Genomic DNA, 11568 nt, shown 5'->3' with positions numbered 1-11568 from the left:
TGTCTGACCAGGCAAGGGAAATAATAGAAAAAATAAACAAATGGGACTACATCAAAGTAAAAAACTTCTGCACAGCAAGTGAAACCATCAAGAAAATGAAAAAACAACCTAAGAATTGGTAGAAGATATTTGCAATCCATATATCTGATGAGTTAATATCCAAAATATGTAAGGAATTTGAACATCTCAACAACCAAAAAACTCACAACTCAATTAAAAAATGGGCAAAAGATCTGAAAAGACAGTTTTCCAAAGAAGATATACAGATAGCCAACAGGCACACAAAAAGATGTTCAACATCACTAATTATTAGGGAAATGCAAATCAAAACTAAAATGAGCTATCACCTCATGCCTGTCAGAATGGCTATAGTTGACAAGACAAGAAATAACATGTTGGAGAGGATATGGAGGAAAAGGAGCCCTCATATCCTGCTGGTGGGAGTGCCAACTGGTGCAGCCACTATGGAAAACAGTATGGAGATTCCTCAAAAATTGAGAATAGATCTATCATATGATCCAGCTATTCCACTGCTGGGTATTTATCCAAAGAACATGAAAACACCAGTGCATAAAGATATATGCACCCTGTGTTAATTGTGGCATTATTATCATAGCCAAGACTTGGAAACTTCCAGACTGTTTGGAAAACACTGAAAAGGATGATGAAAACCTGCCAAAGATGATCTTCCCTTTGCTTATCCTGGCTTCTATCCCACAGGGCATTTATATTCTTTATCATAAGCCATTGTGTCCCCAATCCAAATAACCCTCCATTTATAAATGAGGAAACAGGACAGGAATGGTTAAAGGAGTATCCAGTGATCTCCCATTTCCCCAAATTTTGGACTTTACACGTACCTTAGACTTTACGTTTAATCAGTAACTACCTCTTGCCTTCCCTAGACCCAGGACAGGATGATAGACAAAGCAGACAATAGCTGAGGAAGGTTGGGACCCTAGCTTTTAATGCTAGTTCTTGGGTGGTGTGGGCTCTGAAGTCATACAGACCTGAATTTCTACCTGTGGGTCTATGAGGAAATTATATGACCCTGTCTTAATTTTTTATTCAAGAAATGAGAATTTTGCTACCCAAATATATTCATATGAAGTGCCAGACCCACAGTAAGCACTCAATACATTCAACCCGTGCCTGTGGGTGTGCTCCCAAGGCCTGTGCTCCTCACCTTCTCCAGGGGCTTGAAAATGAACCCAGCAGTGGAAGCGGGGCCCTAATTATTTATTTGAATCTGGGGTAGTACATGTTTACCTTCTCCCTTGCCACTTTAGGACTTTGTACAGGTCAACATGCATTTCCAGGAAATTAGATATTTACCAGAAGTGTTTATTGATTATTACAAGGTCTACTTGGTATAACCTTGAAAAAACAAGTAGGGTTGATGTGACTCATTTTAAAATCCAACATTCATTAATGAATGCTATCCATCAGCAATATCTTTTCATTGTCATGAATTTCTTTAATTTTATGAGTCATAGTGGCCTGGAAAAAATATTCACTAGAAAAAGTTTAATTATTAATAGTAATTACTTGAAAAGAATATAAGAGGATCCTTCAATTCTCTCAAATGATAGAACACCTTCAATAAAGGTTCATCTGAGATAATGAAGACTGTTAGACTCATATCTTTTCTTATTTTCTTCAGCTACATTAAATGTCAAACTCTTCAGAGAATTTTACTAGATGGAGGTAGGGAATTCTATTTATAATCTATACATCTTATGTGCCAAGAGGTAAGGTATAATGACTGCTAACATGTATCAGAAAGGCATATCTTTCTCAGTGGTCATCACTGTCAATAGATACATTGAAAATTGTTAGAAATTAAGTTGTGGAATGGACACAGAAAGAGAGCTAACATATTGAAGTAACACAGGTAGCAAGATCTCCTTCTGCTCTAGGTGAGAGACTGATCCATTTCAAACCTGTATTTGAAATTGGATAAGTGATTTTAGATAGAGGAACAGTAGTTTATAGTAGCAGGAACAGTATTATGAGCTACATTATTTAGTACCTATTATGTGCCAGGCATTGTGCTCAGTGCTTCATACATGTGCTTTCATTTAATCCTAACAACCACCGAATCTAGTGGAACTTATTTGCATTTTATAGACAGAAAAACAGAAACTGAAGAGACCTTGTTATTTTCCCAAAGCCTCATTGAGTACAGAGCTAGAAGTTGAACTCAGAATAGCTGTTTCCTAAGCCTTAGTGAACAATAATTGTTTCTTTTTTGTGTGAGGAAGATTGGCACTGAGCTAACATCTGTTGCCAATCTTCCTCTTTTTGCTTGAGGAAGATCGGCCCTGAGCTGACATCTGTGCCAATCTGCCTCCACTTTATGTGGGACGCCGCCACAGTGTGGCTTGACAAGTGGTGCGAGGTCCACACCCGGGATCTGAACCTGCGAACCCTGGGCTGCCAAAGCAGAGTGCATGAACTTAACCACTACACCATTGGCTGGCCCAATAATGGTTTCTCTACTTAATACGGAGCTGCCAAGCTCTTTAGAAGCTATTAATATAGGAAAGAAGACATTGTTTTCAGTGGAGAATATGTATTGAGTGGAGGTGATGAAGAAGATGAAGATGATGAGCAAATCCAAGATGTGAGAGACACTGTCTTTGCCAAATTAAACCTGGCAAAATGTTAATGTTTATACTTTTGTTCTCTATGCTAAAATTTAATTTTCTTAATATTCCTTGGGTGTGTCAGTAACGTCTAATGTAAAGAGTGAAATAACCAAGTTTAATTAATTCAGAAGTGTCAACACAAATATGTGCAACTTATTTGTAGGCCAATGATAGATTTTGACTATCCAATATGGTTGAATAGAAATAGGTCATTCCATAATACAGTTAAAATACAAGTGAAGATATATTCTGGTAATTTGTTCTAATTTATGATGGTAAATAAAAATAGATCTGGAAATTTGTGAGTGAATAAATGTAGATTTCAGAATTGTAAAGGGGGATTTCATTTTGGAAAATTTCCTTTTATACAAATGAAATGTTATTTTTTTTTCAGCCATGCAGAATATTAAAAGCCAGAATAATCTGGAGGAAAACTTAAGAGACATGTGAGTTTTATTATCAATATCCTTTTGTCTGGAATTTGAAAGCATTAATTCTTTTGGGGGTGGGACAGTGATATAAAAAGGGTGACGGATGACAGGATTTGCTTCTGTCTTTAACACTCACACAGTGTCGTGTTTCAGCACTAGCATTATGGTTGCTCAGTTTCTTCAGAAATCAACTTATGAAGAAGTACAAACCGTAGTTAAGGAGCTGGTAGATCTCACAGAGAAGTGCAAGAGCCTCCAGCCACGTGAGTCATCTTCAGCATGCTTTCACCAGTTGGTAGATGAATCATGTTCTGCCTTTTCCTCTTTCTCTCTCTCTCTCTCTCTTTTTTTTTTTTGGTAAGGAAGATTAGCCCTGAGCTAATATCTGCACCAATCTTCCTCCAGTTTTTATATGTGGGATGCCTCCACAGCATGACTGACAAATGGAGTAGGTCCCTGCCGGGATCTGAACTCACAAACCTGGGTCACTGAAGCAGAGTGTGCAGAACTTTAATCACTCAGCTGCGGGCTGGCCCCTTCCTCTATTTTTTAAGAAAGGAAATTACAACCAAAAGATGTTGTTACGAGGGGAAATGGTTGAATAATTAAGCAGAGGATTTTAAGGTAGCAATATGTACATGAGTCACTCTCAAGCTATAATCTTTGTAGGTTTATAAACCTACAGTTAATCAGTTCATCCCTGGGAGACCAGACTTTCAGAACCAAACACTCAAGAGAATGAATTATAACCTAGAATGCCAATTTGTTCATTTAAGTTGTCTGCTCTGCCTCTGTCACTAGAATACTATTGTCTGACATCTTCATATAAAGTTTCCTGGGAAATTAAAGTACTAATTTGAAAAGGTTTCTAAGAGAATATGAAAAAGAAGAAAGGAGTGAATATTATTATAGGCTCTTTTTCCCAGTTAGTGGAAAATCTTGGGAGTTACTGTTGTCTCTTATAAAGTATGTCTGTTCCGTGATTAGCAAATTCTTGATAAACACTAACATATTCTTACAACTTACATATTTTGGGATGAATTATTCTCATGCCAAACAACTGAAAATACAAATGAGTAGTTTTCTTCTTTATTTATAGATTTTTTTACTCCATCTTCTTGGGGCTAAAACCTACCTGTCTTTTACTAGACTTTTAGTAGACAGAAAAATCATCAGTCTAATTAGAAACACATTTTAAATGAAGTACTTTTGCCAATAGCTATTCTCACTTATTTATAGTGATTCCTTCATATTTCCACTTCAAAAGATGACCTTTTTCTGCCCTTATCCCCCAAATCTGGAAACATGTGTCATTCGAAGTTTACAGCATCCCACACATTTACTGCCACTCAAAGGTATTTGAAAACTGGATTATTACATTTCCGTTTGACTATTTGACACTGAATACACGTTGTCTCAGAGTTCTATTATTAAAATAAGTTCCCATGGTAACCAAACCAAAAACAATTTGGAAGCAAGGAAAACAAATTACCATCTAATTCTTGGTGGATGGTTCTCATTAAAAATACCTTGATTTCTTTAGGCCCTGGACATGTTGGTTTATGTTTTATTTTAATACCTCTCAACTGTATGGAATTGAAGCAATTGCATAGGAAAGAGGAGAATGATAAATTCCATTGGGTCAATGTGCAGCATGCGGGAATGTAGACTTAAAAACCAAAAAGGTTTCTGCTCAAAAAAGCTATGTCCAGGGACATACAAAGTTATTATGCACTCAGTTGACTTTTCTTAATAAAAATTCCTTAACTTTCCTGTGGCTAGGAATGTAGGCCAACATGCTTTCCCTCTGAGTTCTTATTTCCTCCTACAGATGACTACCTTCCTAGAGAATATTTGTAAAAACCAAGGAATGGCTGACAAACATATGTTTTCTGATTGTTGCAATGTAAATAACACAGAAAGACAAAAGTGCTTCCTGTTGTACAAAAAAGATGATGCAGGTTACAGTGATATGTTCCAAATTCCAAATCCTGAGCAGATCTGTGAGATGGACCAAGAGAATCGAATGCCAGTGAAGGAGAGGTAAGCCGTTTCTCCTTGCCGTTGTCTCTGAAGAAGAATATTTTCCAAATTTGAAGACAGATCTTTTTTATGTAGGAGCCTCTAAAAACACAATGCTTTAGTATATGGAATTAAAGTGAAAATTTGAACGAAAATATGTAATTTTTCCCTCAGAGTGACAATTATGATCTTAGAGAACCCAACAGGAAATGTCTGGGCTATGAAACATTAAAAATGACTAAGACCTGTAGAGGTCTCATCTCCTTAGAGGTTAGATTAGTCAGACCAGCGGCAAATAATTGAAAGGTGCTGTCAAGAAGGCAAAGTGTACCAAAGAGAGTACTGGGGACAGAAAGTAACTAATAGTTCTGGCAAGGGGCTGTCATTAGGGAGGTTCATCAAGGAATAGCTGGAGGGGTGTCTGATGGCATGGGGATAGTCTGTCATTGTGAACCTAGGAATAAGTGACAATTGTAGGTTAGAGAGAGATGAGTTTTCTACTCAAGATTTCTGATTCTATAGTGCCCACCTGGCGTGGATAGCACTATGGCAAATGGGTAGGCAAGCTCACGTTTTCGTTTCTTAGTTAGTATAGAAGTCTATTTGTTGAGAGTGGGATGCGAGCACATGGCTGGGGTTTAGAGGCAGGAAACTAATACCTAGAGAGATAGAAATGACAAGAGAAATCCAAGTCTTCAGTTCTCGAGGAATGCAGTTCTTGCCATCGTACTGAGAACAGGCTCAGACAGGAGGAATATGGCAAAGATCTAATTGCTGGATCTGGAGTGCAAGGAGCATGGTGGTCATTTGAGTTCAGATTTTAGACACGAAACTCTAGACCAGAGACGAATGAGCAGACAGGGTGTCTTGATGCTGAATAACATAAACTCCTTTAATTCACCCACGCAGGGGCAGAATTGCCCCAGTAATTACTGAGCCTTCAAGAAGGAATTAAGCGGCCCAGCCACTGAGGGAGAAAGTACTAAGGGACAGGGAATTTGGCAGGTTCCAACTTGTCTGACGTTAGTGGCAACTGTATGGGAACCAAAATATGAGCTTGGCTACCTATTTACTGTAGTGCTATCCACTCTAGGTGAGAATTCTAGAGCCAGGTTTGGGTTGAACACTCAGAGATTACAAAATCTAATCAATAGTCAAGCGGTGAATCTAATCTCTTCTTGAACATTTACAATGAAGTCAGTATTAAGGAGTTATTTTACATGCTAATTTTAACTTATGTGCATACAACTATAAATATTAAAAGGAAAAATAATTTTCTGACTATTTGCCTTATAATTATAAGCCAACAACTTGATTCACTTCTGGGGAAAGCATAACTCTTAATATCAAAGCTCGAGGAAAAGTCAGGTATTTTGGACTTATCAAAAGATGGCATAGTATATAGATGCAAAACCATAGTCACTGTGCCTTTGGATTCTCTAAGGAATTTTCAATAACAGTTTTGATCATTGTAAGACTTTAGTATCCAACTTCCAACCAAGTGTGACCCCCTGTTACCTTACAATAGGGACATTCCATCTTTTAAATGGCTCTAATTATTAGGAAGCTTTTCTTTATACTAAGTTAAACTTTGCCTTTGGAGATTTGAAATTAGGTTGGCTCATGTTGAATACTCTCTAAGGGAACTAAGTTACTGTAGCACAAAATGAACTCTTAATTCAGCAGAGTACCCAATAGAGAGCAGAAGTATTGAACGGCTCCAGTGAAATTTCACATTGATCAAGAATTTTGCCTTCTCTTGGGAGGTAGGTGTATGTTGATAAAATCAGTCCTGCTGTTCTATTTCTACCAGTTGGGCTTGGGAAACTGATGATACAAACCTACTGACTGAACTTCCAAGGGTCAGGTTTGGGGCCCCTTGATGAGAGTGAAGAGGAGGGTTTTCTGCAAAGCATTGATTTACATTTTCTAAGTCTTGTCCAGTTGAGAATGAATGAGGTTCAATTCTAGTATTTGACCTACTTTCCCCACTCCATGGCTTGTAGATGACTTTTCCTTTTATAGGTTTTTAAAAAACAAAAGTAATAATCTCAGGATAGGCTAAATTTCACTGTGGTAGCAAATTACCTCCAATTTTTGGCAGCTTAATACAACAAAAGTTTTATTTTTCCCTCATGCTATTTGTCCAATATAGGAGGTCTGCTTATGGTAGTCACTTAGGGACCCAGGCTGACAGAGACCCGGTCTCAATACCCGCCTCCTTGATTACTGTGGTGAGGGGAGGGGATGATGGTAAATCATGCATTGCCCCTTAGGCTTCTATTTGGCAGTAACACTCATTGTTTCTACTCACGTATCAGTAAACAAAGCAAGTTACATTGTCATGGCCGCCTTGGAGGGGGTGGGAATGTGTAATCCTACCATTTGCCTGGAAGGAGAGGAGCCAGAAATATTTGGTAAACAACTCAAATGTCCATGACCTCAACCACTCACCAATGAGAAAAGATTTCTTACTTATAATCAAAAGGAAATGTTACCGCAGGATTGCTACACGTATCAGTTGTTAGATAAGGTGTCTACTGATGTTTAGTTAGTGCCTCAGGTCTCCTGCAAAATCTCTCTTCTTGCATCATGGCACCATTATTCTGTATCTGGCTCTAACCCTCAGAAAGCAGCAAGAAATACTCTTCTGACGAAGTTACATATGGATATAGTTCCTGACCCCAGAAACTCTAGCCACTTTCTTTGGTGTGATTGGGTTTTCTAGATTCTGTAGAACTGGGGTATTCCTTGGCCATTTTTCATGAGACAGAACTGTTTTTTCAATGATTACAGGGAAGGCAGCAGTGGCAAACTTGTCCTTTGACTAGACTTCATTGGCTGCTACAATTGTACCCTCAGTTGGCATCTCAAGTAGAATGGGAGGTAGGGAAGTTGGAGGAGTAAAGATTTATGTATCATCCAAGGAAATGGGGTGGGAGGAAGGTATCAAAACATGAACCAAGTCCCTGTTCTTTATCTATCACTTCCTCTATTATCCCTTTAATGTTGAGAACCAGGGCCATTTTTCTGGTGACCTAGGCCTACTTTGTATACATTACATCCTAAACTTTCATGAGGGACAATATTGTAATAATCAGGGTAGACTAGGCTAGGCTGTGGTAAAAAGTAAATCCTAAAGCTTCAGTGACCTAATTCAGTAAAGATTTATTTGTTGTTCATATCACAGTCTAAACTGGGTGGTTCTCTTGGGTGAATTTTGAGGAGTCCTGTTCTGGGCTGAAAACCTATGGGATTTTATTTTTTTTATGTTAGGCCTGACCATAAGCAATTACAGATGACAAGTCTCACAGGGGAAAGCTGCCCTTCACACACCACAAGTGGTGCACAGCCAATGTACTGCATTCTCCTAAGGCGTCACAGTCCATGACTCAGGCCCCCTGGCTTGATAGGCTCCTACACACAGCTGCATTCCCAGCCCAGGTGCCTGCATTCGGAGGCCTCTTCAGAGGGGACCCCAGGCGGAGACCTTCCTCAGGTGCCTCTGCTAAGACTTCCTTATGGGGCGACAGAGGGAGAAACCAGAGGAGAATTTTCTGCACTCTGACTCAGTACTCAGGGTGTTCCCGCTCCCAGTCCTTTCCCCTCTCCCTCCACCTTGCCCCTGCGTCCACAAAACTGCCGGAGCCTTTCATGTGGGGCTCCCACAAGAGTGAGCCATTCCTGTGTCTGTCCACCTGATCCTCAACTGGTGCTGGTCTATAGGTGAGAATGGAAGTGGAGTGTTGGTAGTTTCTCCAGTGTAGCCACTTGCTTATACTATCCCAGTAAGTGATTAAAGTCTTGACTGGACTTTCTCTTTGGCTTTTTGTCTTATTTGGCTACTCCAACCCTTGGCAGCTTCGGTCTCTCCAGCTCTGCTTAGCTCCTGACAATTCTCCTCCAAGGAGTAACTCGGGAATGCAAGATGTTTCCATCTTGGAGCTATACCATCTGGAGTATGTGTTTCCAAGGTCATGCAAAACAGAAAAAGAGAGAATAGGTAACTGTGCAAAGAGATTAACAGCCAAACCTGGAAGTGGTGTATAGCATGTTCATTCCTATTTCATTGGTGAGAACATGTTCCTAACCTAACTGCAAGGGAGGCTGGAAGAGTAGTCTTCCTGTGCACGCAGGAAGAGGAAATGGAAGCTGGTATTTTTATGCATGTTTGTGTGGTATTTTGAGTGAGCTTTTGCAGAGTACTATGAGGAGACATGATTATAAGTGAAGGTAGGCCTGATGTCCAGGCTCTGTAACAAGCGTGAGGAATGAATTAGAGAGGGCAATAAAGATGAGGGATTTAGTAACAACCCAAAATATTGAGTAACGCACCTTAGAGGATGATGGCATTAACTTGCTTAGTCTAGAAAGAACTTCTGGATGATCTTGAGAGACTCCTTTCCACCGAAAAATAGCTTCTAAATTTAATTTCCCTGCACTAGCTGTACCATCCTGCATTTACAATTTAGTTTAGACTGTTGAACTTTCTACCTTGCACTCCTTATATAAAAGTGAAAAGTTTTAATGACTGACTTTCTTTCCCCACTAGCCCAGAAGGTACAACTGGTCACTTCATGGGACTGAAGGAATGTCTGAGTGATCTGTCCACACTGAACGTTTGACTCATTTAAGTTCAGTGCTACCTCTTCTCCATCACCGTGAAATTCTAGAAGTTTCAGGTCTAAAAAATAAATGAATCCTCAGTTTTTAAGAAACAGTGTCAGCACATGTTCTTAAATTCCAAATTGTACAACTTTGTATTTGTCCAATTACAGGTACATTTATGAAATATCTAGAAAGCATCCGTTCTTGTATGGACCCACTATTCTGACCACGTCTGCTTGCTATGAAACAGCTATTCAGTCATGTTGCCGAGAAGAAAATAAGACTCAATGCTTGCAGATGAAGGTAAAATATTCCTATATCAGCTGTTATTTAGGGCTTTGCTGTGCGAAGTGTGGACTGTGGACCAGCAGCATATCCATCACCTGGCATATGCTGTTAGAAAGGAAGAATCTGAAGCTCTTCTCTAGACCTACTACAGAAGACTGCATTTTAACAAGATACCCGGGCGATTCATATAGTCATCAAAATTTGAGAAGTACTATCTAGTATAGATAGTATTTTATAATAAATATTTAATATTCCAGTTACTTTTGCTGCATAAAAACACCCCAAAATTTAGTGACTCAAAACAATAACAATCATTTTATTATCTCTCATGATTTCTGTGAGTCGGGATTTCAGGAAGAGCTCCTCTGGGCAGTTCTGGTTCATGAGCTTTCATGTGGTTATAGTCAGACAATGGCTAGATCTGGGACTCTGGGGGGCTGAGGCGCCTGGGGGCTGGTGCAACATCTCTTTCTTCTCATATAACCTCAGGGCCTCTCCCTGTTGTCTCTCTGCCTTGGCTACTTAGGGCTTCCTCACAGCCCAGCAGCCTCAGGGCACTTGGACCTCTTACATGTGGCCAAAGGCTTCAAGAATGAGTATTCTAGTGGAGAAAGCAGAAGTTGTATAAGCTTTTATAACTTCATCTCAGAAGTTACCTCTGCCATATTCTATTGGTTGAAACACCATCGAGCCTCATCAGTTTGAAGGGGACAGTGCATATACTGCACCTCTTGGGAGGATTGTTAAAGACTCATTGTAAGAAGAGCGTGGGATGGAAGATATTGTAGCCATCTTCGGAAAATACAATCTGCCACACTTACTGTTAACCATGTGGACTTTTCTCCTTTGTTGGATAGGTGTAAATCAGTAATTAGTTTCATGATAAAAGTACTTTTTATGCATGCTCATTAAAGGTTCTAAATATCAACATAAAATAACCATCTTTACTTTATTAGAGGGGGCACCAGATGGATTTTCCAAGGGTCCTGCTCAATGAGCAGTCGTTTGATAGTCATTGTGATGAATTCCTCAAGGCTAAATACAGTGCCACTTTTTCCTTGCTGTTTTTTTGATCTTCTCCATGAGAACTTCTCTCACCTTCCTCTAAACTCCAGTAGAATTTTACGTATTTCTCCTTTTGAGCTGTTCGTCGGCTACCTTGTGTAAGAAATTAAATAATGTATCTAAAGAGTTTCTGGCATAAGCTAAGTACTCAATAATTGCCGCTATTTCATTAAAGCTGTTTATATATATTTCTTACCTCTCTCTCCACTCTTCTCCTGGTGAACCCCAATTCTTTCAGGAGCCACTTCTAAACTCCTCAGCAGGAGAGTTATCTTTTTCCCTTTTGGTTTCATATAAGCTAAAAACTAAAAAGCAAGTGATTACGCAGACTTATGTCTCATTAACTGTTATTTCTGAAAAATGAGCTTTTTCCTGGAGGTAAGTTTTTTAGGTAATTTGAGCTTACTGTTTTAAGTTACAAAGTTTTCTTGATCTTAACCCTTTTCAGTGGAAGTTTTTCCTTAATGTGTAGCACGCCCCTATAATGTTAAACAAAAGCAGAT

The 11568-nt window shown here is 39.1% G+C and overlaps 1 protein-coding gene across 5 annotated transcripts in view; it reads left to right on the top strand.

The window, feature by feature from the left end:
- The first annotated feature begins 1583 nt into the window (after nucleotides 1-1583).
- LOC106835111 (alpha-fetoprotein-like) overlaps nucleotides 1584-11568 on the top strand; it is a 56522-nt gene continuing 46537 nt past the window's right edge. The window contains exons 1-5 of one of the 5 annotated variants that reach the window (XM_044766129.2): nucleotides 1584-1707; nucleotides 3046-3097; nucleotides 3236-3377; nucleotides 4914-5125; nucleotides 9883-10015. In XM_044766129.2, coding sequence (XP_044622064.2) covers nucleotides 1623-1707; nucleotides 3046-3097; nucleotides 3236-3377; nucleotides 4914-5125; nucleotides 9883-10015 — 624 coding nt within the window. In that variant the 5' untranslated portion in view covers nucleotides 1584-1622. Of the gene's footprint in view, nucleotides 1708-2387; nucleotides 2627-3045; nucleotides 3098-3222; nucleotides 3378-4913; nucleotides 5126-9882; nucleotides 10016-11568 lie in introns of those variants that run through there. The other 4 variants (XM_070505666.1, XM_044766127.2, XM_044766126.2 and 1 more) reach the window with 4 other exon arrangements.

This window comes from Equus asinus, chromosome 3 (genome assembly GCF_041296235.1).
Source record: "Equus asinus isolate D_3611 breed Donkey chromosome 3, EquAss-T2T_v2, whole genome shotgun sequence".
NCBI lineage: Eukaryota > Metazoa > Chordata > Mammalia > Perissodactyla > Equidae > Equus > Equus asinus.
The sequence above is the reverse complement of the archived record's forward strand: the minus strand, read 5'-3'. Positions and strand labels throughout refer to the sequence as shown.